The 22,655-nt window shown below is 52.2% G+C and overlaps 1 protein-coding gene across 1 annotated transcript; it reads left to right on the top strand.

Moving 5' to 3' along the window:
• The first annotated feature begins 400 nt into the window (after window positions 1-400).
• On the top strand, window positions 401-22,559 carry Slc38a8 (solute carrier family 38 member 8). Its single transcript, XM_021220780.1, has 11 exons — window positions 401-568; window positions 938-1,128; window positions 2,423-2,621; window positions 5,851-5,983; window positions 7,927-8,028; window positions 9,920-9,977; window positions 14,793-14,907; window positions 16,120-16,267; window positions 16,590-16,798; window positions 19,248-19,299; window positions 21,273-22,559. Exons 2-11 carry the CDS (start codon window positions 940-942, stop codon window positions 21,364-21,366), a joined length of 1,299 nt encoding a protein of 432 aa, XP_021076439.1. The 5' UTR covers window positions 401-568; window positions 938-939; the 3' UTR covers window positions 21,367-22,559.
• Window positions 22,560-22,655: the final 96 nt, after the last annotated feature.

The following is a 22,655-nucleotide window of genomic DNA, read 5'->3' as shown; positions in this document are numbered from 1 at the left end:
GGGTTGGTTTGAGGAGCACCCACCACTGGCCCTGTGCAAGGGCAGGGGGTGAGAGGACCCACCAGGGGTGCTTAGTGACCCTTCCACAGATGTGCTTCATCGACACATGCTGCCATCCAATGACAACCAGTAATGGTGGTCGACTTAGCCTTCTTCCATGTCCCTCCCCAAGACCAGGGGCAGAGGAGCTGCGGAAGGCAGGGACTCTGAAGAAACTGACCCCGGGGTCTGCGGTGGGTGGGGTCTAGATGGATCTCAGCTGAGTTCTGCCCACGGAGCAGCTGAGAAAACCACACCCCAAGGAGGGGCTTTTGCCGATCACAGGAATTAAGACATCCAGATCAGGTCAGAAACTTCCCCCAAATTGCAAGCTCTTGGTGGCCTTGTCTTTGTCTCTCATAAATGCCCTTAAGGCCCCTAATGAAGGTCTCAAGAGCCCAGACCTGTGGAGGTAGGCTCTCCCGCCACCTGCCTCTCATGACTGCAGCAGTGCGGCCAAAGCACTAAGAGGAAACCTAAATCTGAATCCGCTGGTCCAGGGTCTGTGGGGCGCACCTTACTGGGTTTGGTAAGGATTAGGGCTCTGGGCCCGGTGGGAGCTGAATTTGGCAGCACAGTTGTGGGTGGGAGAGCTGGGGAGAAACTCCACCAGGAGTGGAAGCCGGGGCTTCAGATGGAGATGGGAAGGAGAAATAAGGTCAGGGTTGCTTGGGGAGGGGGGGGTGAGAGGGAGGACAGGAAAGAGATGAAGCAGAAGTTACAGGGCCGGTGTGGATGGGCATGGCGGGCTTTGGAAGAGGAGAGGAAACGGAAGAGGATGGGGTTAGGGGGAGTGAGGAGTACCATTGTCGGCCTGTCTCATGCTGATTTGAGACTTTTGAGTTTAAAGGATCAGAAAGGAAGGTTCGATGCTAGCCCTTCCTCTCTGCTGTCCCAGCCATGGAAGGGCAGCCCAGAGGGAGCAGAGGCCTTTTGGAGAGGCCCCTCCCTGCTGCCACCCACCCCTCTCTGTCCTCACTGGGCGCTGTGTTCATCCTCCTGAAGTCTGCTCTGGGCGCCGGCCTGCTCAACTTCCCCTGGGCCTTCTACAAGGCAGGAGGCATGGTGCCCACCTTCCTGGTGGCCCTGGTGAGTCACAGAGGGGTGGGGGGGGGGGGCAAGTGGGAGATGGTTCTGGCTCTCCTAGTGGGATCCTTATCATTGCAGAGCTGGCTGTCCTGTGTGTGCTAGCGTGGGATCTTATCCCTGAGCCTCAGCACCTGGGAGGCATGTCCCACTTTAAGTGGGTTACGTGTCAGAACTGTCTGCTAATCTCCATGGGCTCCTAGGTATAAGATGAGATCCATCATGCATGCCCTGAAGGAAAATGAGACACAAACTGCAGGTGCACACGGTGATACGGGACCGGGGCAGCAGTAGTAGATGTGGAACTTCCAGGGGTGCGGTGGGACAGTGTTCCGAGGGGCTCGTCTCGGGACAGATGTCCTGAGGCAGCAGAGACCCTTCTACGTTTAGCCCTTGAGGGAGGAGTATACAGGATACTGAGCTCTCAACAGTGGGCTCCCAAAGCATCCTGGGAAATTAGCGACCCCTGCGGGCCACTCATGTACCCTGGCTGCCTAGAGTGTCTGGACAAAGCAGACAGGAGAGAGAGCACAGAGAGATCCCACTGTTTGTGGGATCTGGGGTGAATTGTGGGTTCAGGGCAGTAGACTAACTCAATGTATGTGTAAAAATTGTTCATAATAAATGATGGAAGCTGGGCATGGTGGCGCACGCCTTTGATCCCAGCACTCGGGAGGCAGAGGCAGGCGGATTTCTGAGTTCGAAGCCGGCCTGGTCTACAAAGTGAGTTCCAGGACAGCCAGGGCTACATAGAGAAACCCTGTCTTGAAAATCCCAAATAATAATAATAATATTAATAAAAATAATAAATGATGGAGAGAACCCAAGAAAGCCCTAAATAAAGAACCCCACCCCCACAAGCCACCAACCCCGCCCTTCTCACAGACAACTCACCCTGAGCCTGCATCTGAGTGCACCAGACCCCAGCACCCATGAGAGGCAGGTGGGTGTGTAGGTGGGCCTGTCGTCATTGCATAGGCCAACCCAGCAGGGTTTCATGCCACACAGGCTGCCCTGAAGTTCTGAGCCAGATGTTCTCGTCCCGCCCCCACATGCCTAGTCTTGCCTCTCAAGATAACAGGAGAACATCTCAACTCCCTGGCTTTGTGGAGTTTCTTCTGTCCATGGGGCAGAACTGTCAGGTTCCCAGACTCAGAACAGCTGGCGGCGCCTCCTGCACCTGAAGCTCTTGGACAGAGCTCAGGCACAGCCCTTTGCAGAACCTTCATGGAGGGCACTCTTGGGCCACGAGCCTGAGTTCCGCCTCTGATGTGCAGGTCCATGGTCCCCTCTGCAGGTATCTTTGGTCTTCCTGATCAGCGGCCTGGTCATCCTGGGCTACGCAGCATCTGTCAGTGGCCGGACCACCTACCAGGGTGTGGTCCGGGAGCTCTGTGGCCCTGCCCTGGGGAAGCTGTGTGAGGTCTGCTTCCTGACCAACCTGCTCATGATCTCTGTGGCTTTCCTCAGAGTGATCGGGGACCAGCTGGAGAAGTGTGAGTTTCTTTCCTGGCATTGGGGTAATCCAGGGTGCAGGACCTGAAATGACTCGGGATGGGGTTGGGGAGGGGGAGGCAGCTGATGAGCAGGACCAGTGGGTAATTGAAGGACTGACAACAGGGGGACAGTAGAGGCACGGCCTCACCTGAGGACATAACATGGTTAGGGAGGGAGCAATCATGAGGGTGTGAGAGAGACAATGGCTGCAGATGGTATGGCTCGAGGAGAGAGCCCATTTCACAGAAGGGGAAACTAAGTCAAGTGCCAAAAGACTCTCCCGAGAACTTCCCAGGAGCACCTTTGATTTGGGCGTGGCAAAGACACATGATCATGTCCTCTGGTCCTCTACTGGGGCTTCTCCTCTAAAGGTGGCAGTAGCTGCACCTGGCCCATCTACCTACCTCCTGTTGGTCCCATGCCAGGCATAGACTTAGGAACTTGCTGTGCCTTCCACGGTGACTCACAGGTTGCCTGCACCATCTCGATTCATTTCCATTTATTGGTTGTTCACATCCTTCAGCTCCTGTCTTAACTATATCACTGGCGAGGCTATCCTCTTACACAATTAAGAGATTCAGAGGGTCTTGAGACTTAACTTGTGATCCAGTTCTGGTCAGGCTTGGTGAATGTTCCATGTTATTCTGTTTTGAGACAGGGTTTCATGTAACCCAGGCTGTACTAGAGCTGAGCTCACTACATAGGATGACCTTAGCTCCTAATCACCCTGTTCCACATCTTTTTAAAAAATATTTTTTAGTCAGGCAGTGGTGGCGCACACCTTTAATCCCAGCACTTGGGAGGCAGAGGCAGGGGGATTTCTGATTTCCAGGCCAGCCTGGTCTACAGAGTGAGTTCCAGGACAGCCAGGGCTACACAGAGAAACCCTGTCTCGAAACACCTCCCCCCCAAATTTTTTTAAATATGGGGGGTGTGTGGGCAGGGTGTGTGTGTGTATGTGTGTGTGTATATATGTGTGTGTGTGTGTATTTGTGGGGGGGTGGGTGTGTGGCGGAAGCGGGAAAAGGGGGGCATGCATGTGAGCATAAGTGTTCATGGAGGCCAGAGGTGTCAGATCCTGCCAGAGCTGGAGTTACAGGCGGATGGGAGCCACCCAATGTAGATGTTGGAAACCAAGCTAGACAAAGCGAGGGCAGTGCACGTCCCTTCACTGAGCCATCTCCCCAGCCCTGTGCCTTTGCCCTGAGCACTATGATTACAGGCGTGTGCCACCGTGCCTGGTTTATGCAACTCCTGGAGATAGAATCCAGGGACTCCTGCTCAATTCACCAAGACACCCCCACACACACTTTTTTCCCCTGAGTTTTTAAAAGCCCTGTTTAGTCTCCAGTGATCTAATAGCCCGGTGTTGAACTTCCAGCTGTGACTTCCGGCCTTGCTACCCCACCCTTTAGTTTCAGACTCTGCTCCAAGGCTTTTGAAGCCCCGCGATTAGACACATCTTTTATTAATATGAACTATTCTGCTTTATCTCTGGCATGAAGCCTCCCTCTCTATTAATAGACTCACCCGCTTCAAGATCAGCGTCCATGGCGGCCCTCCTTTTCTTTTCTGAAGCCAGCTACAGCTTGGGGTTGTAAACACACTCCTTGTAAACAGCATATGGCTGAGTCTTGTGGGGTTTGGTTTTTTTTTTTTTTTTTTTTTAATCATCTTGACAACCTCAGGCTTTTAATTGGAATCTTTAGGCTTAATTGGAATATAGCTGTTGCTAGGGTTAGATGGTAGTCGACTGTGTTGTGTCTTTCTCTCCTGCCTTTGTATGATGAGGCCCCTGGCTGTGGGGTTTTAGAACCCCTGACACTGTCCAATGCCCAAGGATGTGGGGGATGGACTCTCTGAACCTTTCAGTAAGTCGAAGGTCACACACTGGCAATGGCTGGTGGAACCCATCCCACCCCTCAGATCCAGGCTGTGTCGTGAAGTCAGAGTCTCCAGGATGGAACGCTGTGCCCAGAGTCCTGACTGAGAGATGAGCCATACCCGGGTCTCGGTGGACTGACGGGGAGAGAGCATGCACCACATCTCTTTCTGGTCCGTCACTGGGGATATATCTGTAGTTGACATCCCACACTCTTGGAAAGAAGATGCCAAAAGCAGGCTCAGTGCACAGGGACAGTCACTATGTGAGTCAGGTACACAAATGACCCTACTGGCTGAGGACTCACAGGCTCTCTAGGCAGTTCAGGTTTCTGGAGGAAGAGGTGTGGTCCTGATGTGAGGGTGGTGTTTTCTGGCTGCAGGTAACTCAGGCAGAGGTAGGAAAGTGAAGGGTTTGCATCCCACCCTATGTGGCATTCTAAAGCCCACTTAGGATCTCTATGTCCCCTTCCCAACCTGCTTCTCTTGATGGCACAGGAATGAAAAGATCTCTCTGCAGGGTGACCTAGCTGTGGGACCCTTCCTCACCTCACCAGCTGGGGGAGCTGTTCTCCCAAGGCAGTTATTTCTCCGTGAGGCTACCTTTGGTGAGCTCGGTGCGAGCATCCCTCCCCAGCCTCGCCTCTGTCCAGTGGTCGCCTTGCCTGTGACTCCCGGTCACTCCACCCTCAGGCTGCCTGCCACTCGCTTGCTTCCCTCCCCCATCTGCCCTCCCTCTTAGTTCAGATTAGCCATCTTGCTGGTCCCCTGCCCCTGGGCCAGGCGTGCTCTGTCACTGCTTTGTCATGGCAGGTCTCAGTGTGGCTTTTCGGATTGGCAGCGTCCAGCTTAGAGAAAGAACTCCTGGCTGCCGTGAGCAAGGTTGAGCTAGTAAGAGGGTCCCTGAGGTGAGGCAGAAGCCCAAGGGAAAAGCTCTCGGGTGTCCAGCAGATACTGGGAGTGGGCCACTGCTGTCCAGGGACCCCAAGACCAGCTCTCCCTAAGTTTTACTGTCCAGTTGACAATGTGAGAGAGATTTGCGGTTCTCAGCAACCTGGCTTTGGAGTGGGCAGTTACTGAGCAAGCTGTACAGAGTTGCAGAAAGAACCAAAGGGTTCATTCTTCCCAGAGTGTTTCTGAGCCAAACTGAAAGGGGCCTTGGTCAGTTCCCAGTGCCACAAAGGCAGGGAAGGAAGCTCTGTGTGTGTTTGTTGAGTGACTTCATGGAATATGGGGTTCCTTCCTTCAAGGGGGTATGGAGTGGGCTGACTTAGCCACCAGCCCATGTGTCTGTACCCTACGGTTACAGTGGGGTCCATGCCTAGCTCCTATTCCTGTCTCTAACAGTGTGTGACTCCCTCCTGCCTGACGCCCCACAGCCCTGGTACGCAGCCCAGAACTTCACCCTGCCCCTGATCTCCATGCTGGTCATCTTTCCTCTATCAGCACTTCGGGAAATCGCTCTCCAGAAGTACACCAGGTATGGGGGGGGGGGGCCTCCACGGCTTCCGGGTAGGGCGGACTATGGGCAGTACTCTGTCAGAGATAAAGGTTTGCTTCCATTTGAGAAGAAAATTGAGAGTTTTACAGGTTCTGTGTACCCATAGTAGAAAATATATGTAAGTCAAGAAATACTAATAGCAAGTTCTTTAAAACTTAATTTTAAAGGGCCTGGTGGTGCATGCCTTTGATCCCAGCACTTGGGAGGCAGAGGCAGGTGGATCTCAGTAAATTTAAGGCCAGCTTGGTCTACAAAGCGAGTCCAGGACAGACAGGACTATGCAAAAAAGGATGTGTCTTGAAAACAAATTTAAAATAATAATAATAATAATAATAATAATAATAATAACTTGAATGCTGGACAATGGTGGTGCACGCCTTTAATCTCAGTACTCAGGAGGCAGAGGCAGGTGGATCTCTGCATTTAAGGTCAACCTGGTCTACAGAGCAAGTTCCAGGACAACCAGGGCTACACACACACACACACAAACCCAAACAAACAAAAAACAAAATAATTAATAACAATAATTTCCATTTATTCTTCAATAGTTTCCTACACGTGTATGATCATCCCCATGTCCTGCAGCATGTGGCACAGAGACCTCATGGCAGGTCTCAGTGTGACTTTCAGGATGGGCAGCATCTAGCTTAGAGCAATCCAGCTGCCACAGGCAAAATTGAGCTAGCAGGAGGGCCCAAGAGGCAGACAGAAGTCTGGGGGAATGCTGGCATTAAAGGCACATTCTACCACACCCAACTTAAACTCCTTTAATATATATATAATTATAATATATTAATGTATATTAATTAGTTTATAAGGTAGTTGTCAGGGCTGGAGAGATGGTTCAGCAGCTAAGAGCACTGACTGCTCTTCCAAAGGTCCTGAGTTCAATTCCCAGCAACCACATAGTTGCCCACAACCATCTATAATGAGATCTGATGCCCTCTTCTGGTGTGTCTGAAGACAGTAATAGTGTACTCATATAAATAAATCTAAAAAAAAAACAAAAACAAAAACCAAAACCAATGTAGTCGTCTTCGGTAAGGCTTTTTCACTGGTCCTTAGCTTTGGTTGGTAGCATCCCACACCTTTTCTTTCTTCCCTCCTGTCTCTCCATCTGTGTTTTAACCTTTAACCTCAGGATCAGCCCCTACATTTTAATATCCCGTGTGCTCACTCACTCACCCACTGCCTTCTCTATCAGGGCTTCCGGAACTCAGATAAGAGGGAAGGAACAGAGCTTGCCAGCTTGCCTGGGTCTGGGTGGGCTCTCTTACTATGTCTTCCTGTGTGTCCTTGCAGCTGAGTTAAATGCCATCGAAACAGCACACATTGTCGTTTGACTGAGGCAGGCTTCCCACACAGCCAGCCTCTCAGGCTATATACAGTCAGGTGGGCATGAATCTTAGTTCATTTTTAACCTTGAAGCTCCCAAGAGCGGTGCTGAAAAGCCAAGGCCTAATGTCAACGACAGACTTGCTCCAAGTTCATTGCCTTTTTCCCTTGTGTGTGAATAACAATGAACTTTGTAACTCTGAGAGCAGAAGCCTCACAGCCCAGTCCCTCTGCACCTGCAGCCCAGAAGGCTCCTGTGGACCTCGGGCCACACCAAGCTCTTCTTCCCCTTCCCTGGGGCCAGGCCTGAGGATGTCCTGACTTGTATGTCAAACCTCCGCAGCTGACTGGTGCTCTCTGGTTTAAAGAGAACTATCCCAGTTGCTCATCCCCAAGGCTGCTGGACCACCTGAACCACAGAAGCACTGCCCAGCCACCTCCTGGTGCTCCCCGTAGGGAGAGGGAATGGTGACTCAGGGACAGAGCATCCTGGCTCCACACTAGTCAGGGCAAAGCTGGGATGCCTGTGTGGGCATTGGCTGTGTGTCTCTGGTGCGGGGTCTCTGATTCTGTCCCATGTGTGCCAGCATCCTAGGTACTCTGGCTGCCTGCTACCTCGCTCTGGTCATCACGGTGCAGTACTACCTGTGGCCCCAGGACCTCATGCGCCAGCCTGGTCCTTTGCTGAGGTGAGTCTAGGGGAAACAGTTTTTCCTGCTTCTCGGCTGGAAATAGGAGATCCCTTCTATCTCTGGTGTATAATAAAGCCAAGGAAGTTCCTCCTTCAGGGGAAAAAGAAAGGCACCGAAGACCCACAGCAGCCTGGGGCTCCCGGGCACTGTCTATGTGGAAGCTGACAGGTACCGAGGCTTAGAGAACAGTGGGGCTGTTGAGCAGCCCTGACTAGGGCTGAAAGTGAGATAGGGTATCATGTGGGGTCCCAGAGCTGCTCTGAAGACTGTTGGTTTTGCCATGGGTGAACTGGGGCACCCTTGGTGTTCTGGACACAGCAGGATGGAGCATGCCTTGTCCCTGAAAAGGATTGCCAAGTGGACTGTGGGAGTCGGGTGCAGGAAGTCTCAGCCCAGACCTGATGCCTCAGGCTGGGGAGCATCCTCTGCAGGTGATAGGATGTGGCCAGATGCTGGGTGTGTGGACAGATGCTTCTTGGGTCAGGGACAGCTCAGGGCATGTAAATCTATAGTCACCACTCTTGGAATTTTCACTCATGATTGAACCAGAGTCCATCCTGGATCGGGACCCACAGTGATATGGTTGTCCTGGCCAGGGGCTACAAGACGCAGGGAGACGGGAGTCAGGGGATGCCTGTCCCGGATGGTGAAGCCTGAGAGCCAGGGTGAGGTAGAGGCGGAGCCAGAAGAGGCTTGGAGACATTTACTGGATGCCTGGTGGCTGCTCGAGTGTGGTTGTAGTTTCGGGGGGGGGGGAGCCAAGACAGGGAGACGAAGTTGTGGTGATGTATGGAGTATATCGTTGGAGACTGTGGGTGCTAGTGTCTGTGCTGCTGCTCTGTGGAGCTGTGATACTGAGGGGGGGAGGAGTTGGAAGAACCTGGGTGGGATGGGGTGTTAAGACGGGTGGGTTTCCTCAGGTCCCTACAAACCAAGGAGCCCAACCAGTTAGTGTTTCCTTCATCCCTGGAGCACATTTGTCTCCCCTCACAATGCTAGGATCAGAGATACGGCTCATAGGCTCAGTCAGACCGTGGTATGAGTGGGTCCATTGCTTCTGCAGTCTCAGGGAAAGCCTCTGGCTTTTCCTGCCTTCCGCAGGTTCCCATAGACCTGGTGCTGTGGCCCTTCCTCCTCAGAAGGCAGCCATGCGGTAGCTCTGCTGCTCCCTGGACATGGCTCCCCTGTCACAGCCGGGCTGGGGCTCTGGTGGCATACTGCGGACTCGTGTGCCACACTGGGTCACCTCCACGACCCAAGGCACTGCTCATCCTAAACTTCAACCTTATCTGCAAAGTCCCTTTTGCCCCAGGGAGTGTTTGCAGAGTCCTAGATACTATCAGGACAGGGATATTTGGGGGGGGGGGCTGTTAAAACACTTCCACAGCCAAAAATGCTGCTGTTCATGCTGCTCTGTGCTGTGTATCCCTGTGGATGTCTGAGACTGGCGTGAAAAGCCGTTTGGCAAATAGGGCCCACCAGACAGGAACCAGGGGAGGGGAAATGTTCCCTGAGGTGTTGTGGATACAGGACCCACTATCCTTGCATTCATGTGTTGGCCAGGGGCTGCATGTGCCTAAGAATCCCACAACAATGGGAATAGACAGCCTCTAGAGGGAAGTTGGGGGTCTGTTTTGCCGCTGCCTTGCCCAAACCCCACATACACAGACAGTATCATGTCACCAAGTGTCCACAAAGATGTATTTAGAAAGTGCTGCATTGAACCTGCTCCCTTCCAGCCCTGGGGCATGCTCACAGAGTCAGCCATTTAAGACACACCCTGCAGCCACACTGTGTTGTGTTTCCCTCATTTCGTTTCAAACAGACCCTCTGAAGTAGAAGATTGTTTCTAGCTCCTTAATGAACATCTGTCCCTATCTATTCACAGCCCGTCCCCCTGGACCTCTGTGTTTAGCGTGTTCCCTACCATCTGCTTTGGATTCCAGGTACGTCCGGAAGGTGACATTTTCAGGCTTCTGAGCTCTCTGGAGAGCACCGCTCACACACATACCCTGGGGGGTTGCGTGGGGGTTGGAGAGGGGGAGAAGTCTGGATGCTTGCTCTGGTCTCAGTGTTCAGCTTTGCCTACGGGCTATCTTCCAGAGGCTGGGACATCTGGGCCGCCTAGAGGGGATGTGAGCTGTCCTTGAGTTTCTCCCCCATGCCCTGGGATCAGCAGTGTCATGTTGGTTGGGTGTGGGATCCAGAGAAGGGTCAGGATCTGGAACAAGCCTCTTTTGGAAGAGTGATCACAGAACTGCCACCAGACCTGGGGACAGAGCCACCCATGTACGCTTGCAGATTAAAGGGAAGAAAGAGGGCTGGTGAGATGGCTCAGCTGCTCTTCCAAAGGTGTAGAGTTCAAATCCCAGCAACCACATGGTGGCTCACAACCATCCTTAACAAGATCTGACTCCCTCTTCTGGAGTGTCTGAAGACAGCTACAGTGTACTTATATAAATAAATAAATAAATAAATAAATAAATCTTTTTTTTTTTAAAAAAAAGCAGGCAGGGTCTATTTTAAAAAATAAAATAAAATAAAATATGGGCTGGAGAGATGGCTCAGCGGGTAAGAGCACTGACTGCTCTTCCGAAGGTCCTGAGTTCAAATCCCAGCAACCACATGGTGGCTCACAACCATCCGTAATGAGATCTGACGCCCTCTTCTGGTGTGTCTGAAGACAGCTACAGTGTACTTACATATAATAAATAAATAAATCTTAAAAATAAAATAAAATAAAATAAAATAAATAAAGAGAAGAAAGAGCCAACCTTCTGAGGCTTGACTGCCTAGAGGATATGGGTAGAAGGCCAAGTGACAGGACAGGGGACCAGACAGGCAGAATTGCTGGTAGATTATTACTGGAGCAAAGCCGCCATTCTGTGTAGAACCTATTAGTTCTCCCCTGCTCTTGGGGATCGTCGGCTGATTTCGGGGGCAGTGGGAGCAGAAATGTGGAGCAGGGCTTGGGAGTAGGAGGAAGGGGGACTTGGAAGACCTGAGAGCAGTATGCAGAATGAATGAACAGCTATCAGGAGGCAGATCAACTTTGCTCAGCGTGATTCAAGGTTTATAAAGTTCTGGGGGACTGAGGCTAGGGACATCCAGGATGGGCAAAAGTCACTGGCTGAGGGCTTAGGGCATCTGGAGTACCTCATTAGCATGAAGAAGCATTTCAGGAATCTCTGCTCGGGCTAAACCGGTTTTATCCGGAGAAAGGAAATTGGTCCTGTAATCTAACTGAGGCTCCGCGATATTCCCCAGGTAGAGGGGTATGTGGGGGCTTAGAGTTCCCCAGAGCAGGTCAGAGAAGAAGAAGTCCTTCTAAAGAAGGGAGTCTCCCATATTGCCCGGAGCCCAGAGGCTATCGGTCATGGTGGACTTCCGCCTTAATTAGCAGAGTTTTCCCACACAACCCAGCAGAGGGTGAGTGAGGGACAGCACAGAATCTGGTTGGGTCTCCTCAAGGCCTTTGTGCCTCCTGCCCTTGCCCTCCCGCTCTGTTCTCCAGCTCGCGGCTGCTTTCAGAACTGTTTTTGATAAGCCCCTGCACCACGGCTGTTTCACAGCCTGTAAGACTCACCGCCACTTCTGCGGCTCAGTGACCACATCTCAAGAAGTTCTCACGCCTGATATTTTGAAAGCTGCGTGGGGCTGACTTTTCTCTGGGCTGTTGCCTGGGTGTGGTCAACATGGAGTGGCTGTAGGCCTGCGGAAGCCCCCTTCCCCCCCTTCCGAATGCTCACAGACCTCACCTTGACCTCGGCTCCCTCCTCCTGTTCTCCTAGCAACCAAGCTGAGGTTTCCAGGGTTTCCAGGGCTGATGCCGGTGCTTGGGGAGCAGGAAGGACTGTGGGGGTGGGGTCGGGGTGGGGCTCAGGCCAGGGGTGGATGAAAGATCCAGGATTCTGAGGAGATGCAGGAAGATGAAGGCAGCTTGAGCTGGGAGGAAATAAAGACAGCAGCTCGTGGCTGTCAGGACACCTGACAGGATTCAAACACACCTTTCTCTGAACACTTTTAGAAATAGGGCACCCTGCATCCCAGCCTGAACTGGATAAACGAAAGGCCTGGAAAACCGGGCTGGAGACTCTGTCTCCAGTCATCCTGGCCATCTGGCACCCCCTGGCTTTGTTTTAAACAGACTTACTGAGTGCCGGTTCACCTCAGACAGCTGCCCTTCTAAAGTGTGCCTGTGGAACTTGAATAATGCCGCGCCGCTGCCTCCTCTCCCTCCTCCTCCTCCTTCTCCACCTCCTCCTCCTCTTCTTCCCCCTCCTCCTCTTCTTCCCCCTCCTCCTCCTCCTCCTCCTCCTCCTCTTCTTCCTCCTTCTCCTCTTCCTCTCCTCTCATTTTCTTCCTCCTCTTCCTCCTCCTCCTCTTCCTCCCCCTCCCCCTCCTCCTCCCAGCATGTCTCCTCTGTCTGAGGATCTTCCTGCCCTGGGTAGTCTGTGGCCCTCCCTGTGCTTCCCTCTTGTCATCTGAGACTTGGACATCACTGCACACCTCATTTCTTTAGGTTTTGTTTTTTCGTTTCTTTGGTTGGTTTTAGTTTTCCAACATGTGTGTGTGTGGGGGGTTCCCCTGTGTTGCCCTGGCTGTCCTGGAATTCAAGCTCGGTAGATGAGGCTGGCCTCACACTCAGAGATCCTCCTGACTCTGCCTCCCAAGTACTGCGTTTAAAGGTGTACGCCACCCTTTTAGAAACCAAGTGACATTCAATTGTGTGGACTGAGGCTGTGGCACTATTTGGCTCATGTGTCCCCTCTACTGTGCATTGACTAAGGTCTGGGGAGTATGACTGTACTTGCTGTCCCCAGAGGCTGTCTTCAGTTAGACACATAGAGAAGGCAAGCCCCCAGCTGTGTCTGCGCCCCTGAACAGATCCATGCTGTGTTGGGGTTTGGCTGCATTGCTGCCTGCAGAACTGAGGTTCTGGGTCCCACTCTCTATGGTTCCCTAAAGCAGAACCTGTGACAGGGCCAAGATACAGGGTCCCTTCAGGGGCTACAGGGGTGTTAAATGGCCCTGCAGGGTCCATTAGCTGTGCTGCTGGACCCAAGAGGGGGGGTTTACCCTGAGGCCCACCACTATCAGCCAAGGATCTGGCATAGTCGCCACTGCCTGCCTGAGCTTGCCCACTACCCAAGGGCTCAAAGATGCCCAGGGCAGGTGGTGAGGGTTTGTGGGTCAGGGTTAGTGTATCTGTGCTGTACCTGGGTTGGGCCAGGAGGAAGAAGGCTTATGTGCAGCCACCCTGTGCATGTGCTCCTGGGAGCACTGTGGCCCCTCCCCCTCACATAGGAACCAAGCTTGGGCTATGGGAGGGCTGGTGGAGCTGGTGACTCTCGTTTGCCGGCCTTTGACCACCGGTGGAGTCAAGAGACTTGGTGTGTTCCCCAGGCATGGTTCTGAGCAGGGGGTGGTGACTTTACAACTGATAGAGACTGAAGAGATGGAGCCAGGGACACTCATGGTGAGGGCTGGGGCCAAGTGGGAGGAAAGAACTCTGGGATGAGGGCAAGGGTGTGACTACGGTAGATAACAGGGATGCATCCTGACCTCTACCCCTAACCCTGATGATCTCTACCCTGTAGGCTCCTTAGGGTCCCTCGCCTGCCTGTGAGATACCAGGGCTAGGGCTGGACCAGATAAGGAAACCCAAATCGTAATGGCTGTGACTACATCATCATGATATAGCATATAACTTTATCATTGCCTTGCTTGCTTGGGTGTTACTGTGTGTGCTTATCTGTGATGATAAATGTTCAGAGGTCAAAGGACAACTTGTGAGTTCTGGGAATCAATTCAGGGCAACTTGGCAGTAGGCTCCTTCCCATGCTGAGCCGCCTTGCTGACCCAGAACTTGTTTCTGTTTGGTGTGTAAGTTCTAAGTGTGGGATATTCCCACACAACCACCCTAGAAGGCTTTCACCACTGTCTCCATCCTCACACCCACTCCTCCCACTGCCGGGTCCAGGCAGCTTGAGGGTGTCCCAGAGACGTCTGATAGCATCTAGGTTTGTTTTTTTGTTTTTTTTTTAAGATTTATTTATTTATTTTTATGTGTATGAGTATACTATAGCTGTACAGATGCGTGTGAGCCATGCGAACTCTGCCCCCCGCTCTGGCCCCAGATTTATTTATTGTTCTATGTAAGTACACTGTAGCTGTCTTCAGACACACCAGAAGAGGACGTCGGATCTCATTACGGATGGTTGTGAGCCATCATGTGGTTGCTGGGGTTTGAACTCAGGACCTTCGGAAGAGCAGTCGGTGCCCTTAACCGCTGAGCCATCTCTCCAGCCCCTATTTTGGGGTTTTTAACATACATGGGAATTCAGCGGTGTAGACAGAGATGGCTGCTTGATGCCCTCCAACACACAGGCCAGCCCTCACTGCAGGAGCCATCCCCTCTCCAAGTGCTAATAACACTACTGATGCTAGGGCCCCACCCCACTCTGACCCTGATGTCACTAATTTGTCTTTGGATCGGAACCTCAGGCCTCTCCCTTGCTTGATATCTTTCCTTCAACCTTGTGTTGTTTTGTGAAATTCTGTGCTGAAATGGGGAAGGAGTGCGGGGGTGGGGAAGGGGATCAAAGCTAGTTCTTTTGAGAGCCGTCTAATACTCCACTCATCAAGTGTCCTGTCATTTGCCTATGCTGTTTGTGGGCACGCAGGCACTTCCCAGACTTGGGTTGTAGCACCTCCCTGGTCATCCTGGAGGGTCTGAGCTGCAGGTTTCTGTCTTCCAGTGTCACGAGGCCGCCGTCTCCATCTACTGCAGCATGCGGAACCAGAGCCTCTCCCACTGGACCCTGGTTTCTGTGCTGTCCTTGCTGGCCTGCTGCCTTGTCTATACACTGACAGGTAGGGAGGGAGGTGGGCGGTACCCTAGAGGGGAGGGAGTGGCCATGGAAATAGGTGGAGCAAAGGGCTTAGAGAGCCCATCTGGGCTGGGCACCATGCTTTGGGCTGTCAACCGCTTTGAGCTCATTTAGTCCTTGGTCTCCTGTAGGAAAAGGTTACAGATGGGGAAACTGAGGACCATGGAGCCTCTGTGGCTTTTCCAAGGTCTCCACAGTTAGATATGTAAAGCTGAGACCCGCGACATGCTGAGTGTCCCTAAGCCTCTGTTCTCACACGGGGTGCCTCCCTTCCTATTCTGAGGTGTGGTTATATTTGGGAAGTGGCTTACAGAACGCTTGCACAGATGCACGGACTCTGAGTGCTCACAAACTTCGTGAGGTCAGCGGAGGTCCTCGGAGATGGTAAAAGCATAGCCCAGAGAGGGACCGCAAGAGGCCCAAGGTCAACAGCGTGTGCGAATTCAGACTTGGGTCTCAGTACGGCTGACTCTTAGTGGCCACTGTCTGATGGCCTTCGCTGCTTTTATCTTTGGGGGCCTCTGACTTGGAAGACTCTGGGCTGCATGAAGCTGCTATGCAGTCTTAGACTCCTCCAGTCACCCGAGTGACTTGACAGGGACCTTTTCCCCAGCCAGCGAGGGGATCTGTCATTCTGCCACCCCAGGCTCTGAAGGCTGTGACTGCATTATCTCCTCCAGATGTTCCTAGTGTCAGGGTCAGTAGGCCCCTAAGAGACACACCTACATGCGTAGGCCAGAGGTAACGTCCCAGGACAGGGCAAGGGACCTGGGTGACACGTAGTACTGTGGTGCTGTGGGAAGGAGCTAGCTCTCTGCGTCTGCCAGCTGAGTTCCTGTGGAGAATCAGGGCTAGCCTAGGCTTTAGTTTTTCCATCTGGAAGGTGACCGTGCTGCCAGCTGCTTCATCTGCTGCTATTGTCAAGAGCCAGATGATGTGGGGACCACACCCTATTTCCCGGGGCTCTGGGTGCGTCTAGTCAGTGATCCTCCTCGTCTTAGACCTGGCCCAGCCATCAGCAGCCAACTGGTCTGCGGGAGTGTTTAAGATGCAGAATAAGGAATCCTTCCAGAACCTTCCAAGGATACCAAAGGATAGCCTTAGAGTATTGTGGGGGATGGGGTGGGTGGGAGAGTGTGTGTGTGTGTGTGAATCTTCTCACTGCAGATGCCTGCCCCTTCTTTCCCACCTGCAGGGGTTTATGGCTTCCTGACCTTTGGGCCCGAAGTTTCCGCTGATATCTTAATGTCCTACCCAGGCAATAACATAGCCATTATTGTAGCACGTGTTCTCTTTGCGGTCTCCATTGCGACTGTCTACCCCATTGTGCTGTTCCTGGGGAGGTGAGTATGTCTGTCCAACTCGGTGCACCACAGGTTGTGTTCTGTGTGTGTGTGTGGGGGGGGATGTGTGAGTGTACATGGTGGGGCTGAAGTCACCTTCAATGGACAGAGCGAAGGACACCGGCACAGCGGGTTTAGGTGTTGCCCAGTTAGTAAGCATCAGAACTGGGCCAGGAACCTTGGCTTCTCTACCCTCACCCTACAGACCCTGGGGACTACACAACTGGGTGTGGTGCAGACCCTGTGGTGTGTAGCACTCGTGGAAGGCAAGAGATGAGCAGCCATAGGCGCTGGTTGAGCACTGGTATCCGTGTATCTACAGGTCTGTGATGCAGGACTTTTGGAAAAAGAGTTCCTGGGCCACACAGGGACCCGCAGTGCTGGCTGACCCCTCAGGGCCTTGGGTTCGGCTGCCGCTGACCTTCCTGTGGGTGGCGGTGACGCTTGCCATGGCTCTGTACCTGCCGGACCTCAGCGAAATCATTAGCATCATCGGTGGCATCAGCTCCTTCTTCATCTTCATCTTCCCAGGTGAGCGGGGGCTCCCTCCGGCCTCCAGCACAAGGCCTTGGTCTGCAGCAGTGGGTCTCAACCTGTTTGGCAACCAAAAATATTAACATTACGACTCATGACAGAAAAATTACAATTGTGAGATAGTAACAAAAATAATCTTACGGTTGGGGGTCGCCACAACATGAGGAAGTGGCTTGAAGGGTCACAGCATCAGGAAGGTTGAGGACCGCTGTTCTTCAGGATCTGGAGGTGGGACCTTTGTGAGATGAGGGCCTGGGTTACTGAGCCAGGTATGGGCCAGGCCTTTCCTGGCTAAGTGGATCTGCAGCCGTAGATGGGTGTTCTGTATCACCCCATCCCACAAATGGGAAGACAGAGAGGCCCAGACACCAGGGCACACCCAGCCTGTGGCAGAGTGGACAGGCTACCTGGTCCGTAGCCGATGCCTCCCACTGTAGGGATGGTTTTGGTCATTTTAAAATACTGTCTGTGTGAAACTCATAAGGCCCACCATACAAAAGAACATTCCAGGAGAGTCTCCTTGAAGCCTCAGCCTTTGCATGAGGTAGTGTGACCTGCAGTGAGGCTTTCTGGGGAAGCCTTCCCAGTGTCTGTGAGCTGAGGTGCTGCGAAGTTCCAGAGGATACGGCCCCGTGTGCTTTTCAGATGGGAAACCCAGCAGGGGTAAGCCTGGAGGAATGCTTCAGAGCAGCTTTCAGGCTTCAGCATGCAGTACGGCCCTAGGCACACAGTAGGTGCTCAGCACATAGTAGGACTTCCATGTACAGGTGATGCCATTCTGCTATGGGGAGATCTGGACTGGGCAGATATTGAACTTGGGGGATCATGGTCAGATGTTCAACCCAGGTTGTCTCTGGGACGGTAATAACACCACAGGGTGCGGCTCTTCTGTCTGCAAGTGGACCACAGCTGGGAGACTGTCACTGTTCACCCTGGTTTGGGGTACAGTTTGATGGCTTCATGGTACCTGCCTCTTTCAACTCCCTGGTCTGAGGGATTTGATTCTGGCTCAGGTCCCAAGGGAACCTTTCAAAGCTCCAGCTCTTGCCTGTGCCCACGTGAACTGCCTGGGGACGGGGGGGGGGGGGGAGGGGAGTCAGTGTGGGAGCAGCTCCGTGGGACAGGCAGAACCGGCAGGCTTTGAAGCTGAACAGAACAATTGCAGTGCTGGAGATGGGACCCGGGACTGTATGCGTGCTAGGCCAGTGCTCTACGGCTAATGCACAGACCCAGATATACTATACTATGTGTGTATGCATGTGTGTATATGTGTTTATATGTATATGTGTGTATATGCATATATGTGGGTATGTGTATGTATGGATATGTATATATGTGTGTGTATGCATGATTTTGTATGGTATGTGTTCTGCATATGCATATGTATGTGTGTATGTGTATATGTGTATGTGTGTATGTGTGATTTTGTATGTATGTTTGTGCATATGTGTATGTGTGTGCATATGTGTGTATGTATGTATGCATATGTGTGTGCATATGTGTGTATGTATGTGTGTGATTATGTATGTGTGTATGTATATGTGTGTATGTATGCATGTATATGTATGTGTGTGCATGTATGCATGTATGTGTATGCATGTATGCATGTATGTGTATGTGTGGGGAGGGCTGGAGGCAGCAGACAGTCTGAGGTGTTGTTCCTCAGGCACCCAGACAGGGTCCCTCATTGGCATGGAATTCATCCTGGAGATTAGACTGCCAGCAGTCTGCCTGTGTGTGTGTGTGTGTGTGTGTGTGTGTGTGTGTGTGTAGGCGGAGGCCCCAGATTGACATCGCTGTCTTCACCAATTGCTTTCTACCCTATGCACTTGCTGAGCCTGAAGCTTGTCGTTTCAGCTCCTCCCACTAGCCCACCATGACAGCCGTGTGCCTGGCTTGCAGGCAGGCCACCTCAGCGACAGAGTTTGAATTCTAGGGAGCTGAGCTACGGTCCTCATGCCTACATGGCAAATGTGTTACCCACTGAGTTGTCTCCCCAGCCTCTAAACTAAAATGGAGGAGGAGGAGGAGAGGGGGAGGGGAGGAAGGTGAGCAGGGCAGCCCTTGCCTGTCATCCCAGCAGATAGGCTGAGATGGGGATGGAGAATCCCATGCCAGTCTGGGCTATGTAGCAAGACCCTGTCTGAAAGAAGGGAAAGAGGAGCCAGGGCTACAGCTCCACAGATGCATCCTAGGCCTGGGTACCAACCTGAAAGGCAGGGGCCTCAGGGGTGATGCTGTGCAGCCAAGTCATTTGAAGGTTGTTTAGCTGGAGCCCCTCACTGCCCTCACTAGCTCCAAGCTGGCTCCCTAACCAACAGACCATACCACCTTTCCAAATGTACCAGTCTTCCATTGGGGACCTGAGGACTGTGGGGCACTGGCTGCTCTCTGCGCCCCCAGCTCAGTAAGGGGGAGCCAAGATGATCTCGTGCCTCCTTTGCAGGTTTGTGTCTCATCTGTGCTGTGGACACTGAGCCCATGGGACCAAGAGTCAAGTGAGTGTGTCCACAAGATGAGGGTGGCACCTAGGGTGTGCGGAGGGGCTGGAAGCTCAAATGATGTGTTTTCTGGGGCCTGGGGAAGTGTAGGTGGTGGGTGTGGCCTGCGTGAGAACAGCACAGAACCGCAGCCAGCCTTCACCTCTGTGCCTGGGGGCATTTAGTAGTACAAATGTATTCTGGGGGCTCTGGAGGCGGGCCTGAGATCAGCCAATGGCAGGGCTGTGTTGTGGCCCTCAAACTCCTCCCACTCAACCCCTTAGGAAGACCATGGTCTTAGGCCCCAGTACCCTGGACTTGATTATACTGCAGACCCTAAGACCCTGCTGGATAAGGTCCTGATCCCATATAAGCATGCAATGTGTGGTACCACTCAGCCCATTTTACATGCCCCTGGCTTGCATAGCCATGGATACGAGTACCCGTTCCAGGCCTGCGCTCACACCCTGGTCTTTAGCCCGGGTGAGCCCAAAGTCTGTTTTTCCAGGGGAGCAGGTATGGATTGGACCCCCTCTTGTCCTGACACGACTTGCTATGGACCTCTCTATCCTAACCAACTTGTCCTTACTGGCTGCTCCCGGAGCAGGCTATGGAGTCTTGTCATGGCCCAAGTTCACCATAGATCATTCCTGGGCTTTCAGATGGTTTTCTGAAACTGCCCTCTGCCTTCCTCCCGCCTGTGGTCAAGTGGCTTTGTGTCCTGTGGGCTTCTGAGGGTGCTAATGCTGATCAGTCAGAGATGTGCATCTCTGGTGACAGTTCCTCCTGGCCCCAGTTAATGCTATAGTAATGTCTTTGTAGGCCCTGCCACTTGCTGGTCCATTGGTCACCAATTAAGAAAATGTCCTACAGGTTTGCCTACAGCCTTATGGATCTTTTTTTTTTTTAAAGATTTATTTATTTATTTGATGTATATGAGTACATTGTAGCTTACTGATGGTTGTGAGCCTTCATGTGGTTGCTGGGATGAATTTAGGACCTCTGCTCGCTCTGGTCGCTCAACTTGCTCTGGCCTAAAGATTTATTTATTATTATATCTAAGTACACTATAGCTGTCTTCAGACACCCCAGAAGAGGGCATCAGATCTCATTACAGATGGTTGTGAGCCACCATGTGGTTTCTGGGATTTGAACTCAGGACCTTCGGAAGAGCAGTCAGTGCTCTTAATGGCTGAGCCATCTCTCCAGCCCAGCCTTATGGATCTTATGGAGACATTTTCTCAGTTGAGGTTCTTTTACTAAGTGACTGTTGGTCTAGTTTGCCCCAAATGTCTCTGGTCCTGTTCCCTAGTTGACTGCTTTCCTGACTGGGTGTGGCTCAGGGCTTTGGGTGTGGCTCAGGGCTTTGGGCATCTCCCTCACTTATGAGCTGTTCCAGGACATGCTGTAGGGATGAGGGCTTAAAGCTGTTCCTCTCTGGCCCCATTTCTTTGCTTTGATAAAAGTATCCAGGAAGGATGAGGCACTGCAGAGAGGGACGTTATTTCTCCCGTTGTCCCTCTGACAAAAGAGAAAGAGGATTTCTGCTCAGAGTGACAGGTCACCATGATGAATCGTTACCGAAAGCAACGTGGAGAGGAAAGTTAAACTTCTATCACTGAAACAAGTCCGGACAGGAGCTCAAATAAGGCAGGAGTTGATGCAGATGCTGCTTACTGGCTTGCTCAGCCTGCTTTCTTATAGAACCCAGGGTCACCAGCCTAGGGATGGAACTACCCAAAGTGGACCGGACCAGAACCTCTCCCATCAACCAGCAATTAAGAAAATGTCCAACGTGTTTGCCTGCAGCCTGATCTTACGGAGGCATTTTCTCAATTGAGGTGGCCTCCTCTCAGATGATTTTAGCTTGTGTCAAGTTGACATAAAGCTCTCCCGCACAGGGAATTCTATCTCGGTGACACGCCTGGCCTGCTAGCACTACCCGGCAGTGGATACTGCCAGCCACACAACTCAGGTGCGTTGCTTTGTAGGTGCTGCCTGGAGGCCTGGGGCATCCTCTCCGTGCTGGTAGGCACTTTCATCTTTGGGCAGAGCACAGCTGTGGCCATGATGGAGCTGCTCTGAGAGGCCTCTGGGCTGACACAATCACTCCTGCATCTGGCCTGAAGACCCCTGTAGCTTCTTGCCTTCACACAAAGGCGCAGCCTTGTCTATTGAGCACTGCTCCTCCTACGGCTCACGGGACCCTGGTGAGGAAGGATGGCTGTGACAAGTTCCTGCCACGTGGTGACTCGGGACAGTAGAAGCCCATGCTACCGAAAGCTGGAGTGTGGGCTAGCGAGTGGTGGGTCACGGTGCTTCAGAAGGTTCTGGAATGTTCTTCCCACTGTCCTCCTCTGATGGTTGCAGGAACTCCTTAGTGTCCCTGGCTTGTAGATGTATCACTGTAGTCATAAGGTGGACACCTGTCCTGTGTGTCCCTTCCCAAGCAGGGTGCCGGCTACCCAGTCTGGGCCCATCTCAAGTTAGTGAGCACTTGTCTGCACCCGCTATGTGTAAACACGTGTGACTTAGTAACTGTGAAGAGACACATGATCAAGGCAACTCATAGAGGAATTCATTGTGGGGTTAGAGGTCATGAGCATCATGGCAGGGAGCATGGCGGCAGGCAGGCATGGTGCTGGAGTAGTAGCTGAGCCTTTACATCCGCATTACATCCTCATCGCCAAGCACAAGACAGAGAGCGTACACTGGGAATGGTGTGGACTTTTGAAATCTCAAAGCCCCACCCCCAGTGACACACTTCCTCCAGCAAGGCCACACCTCCTAATCCTTCCCAAACAGTTGAGACCAACCATTCAAACATGTGAGCCGGTGGGAGCCATTTTCATTCATATCACCGCATCCCACTCCCTGGCCCCCATAGGCTCCTAGCCAAGATGGAATGCAAAGTGCATTCAGTCCAACTTCAAAAGTCTCCATCTTTGGGGTCTGACTTAAGGTTGGTTATGTGAGGATATAATGCATTTGCGAGCTAAGCATCAGAGCAGCTAACGTTGCCATTTCTCAGGAAGTAAATTTGGAATACCCGCAAATGTGGGAGGGAACATGGGAACCCTCATGACTGTCCTCAGTTTCTAGAAAACAGTCAACAGTATTTTCATACCTCAGACATTTTTTTCTGAAGACAAATAATATTGTCATGCTTCATATAAACCTGAACATGCCAGGCTCTGAAGCGGGCATCTCTGCAGCCGCCAACCCCTAACTCTGTTATCAAAGAAGCTCCAATAATAAAATGAGCCTCGTTGTGCAAATCGCGCTGGGCTGCCTCGAGTCCCCTGGTTTCCTTGCGTCTGTAAATTCAAAGTTTCTTCAGAGGCTCAAGACAATTTTTTTTTTGTTTGGTTTTT

Source organism: Mus pahari, chromosome 20, assembly GCF_900095145.1.
Source record: "Mus pahari chromosome 20, PAHARI_EIJ_v1.1, whole genome shotgun sequence".
Taxonomy (NCBI): domain Eukaryota; kingdom Metazoa; phylum Chordata; class Mammalia; order Rodentia; family Muridae; genus Mus; species Mus pahari.
Note: the sequence above shows the minus strand (reverse complement) of the source record. Positions and strands in the feature narration are given on the sequence as shown.

Excerpts from the sequence above, each read along its gene's own strand:
- Slc38a8 (XM_021220780.1), top strand. The coding sequence starts at position 940 with ATGGAAGGGCAGCCCAGAGGGAGCAGAGGCCTTTTGGAGAGGCCCCTC. Across the intron at positions 2,622-5,850 it reads CGGGGACCAGCTGGAGAAGT|TGTGTGACTCCCTCCTGCCT; the intron begins GTGAGTTTCTTT and ends TGTCTCTAACAG. Across the intron at positions 14,908-16,119 it reads CCTTGTCTATACACTGACAG|GGGTTTATGGCTTCCTGACC; the intron begins GTAGGGAGGGAG and ends TCCCACCTGCAG.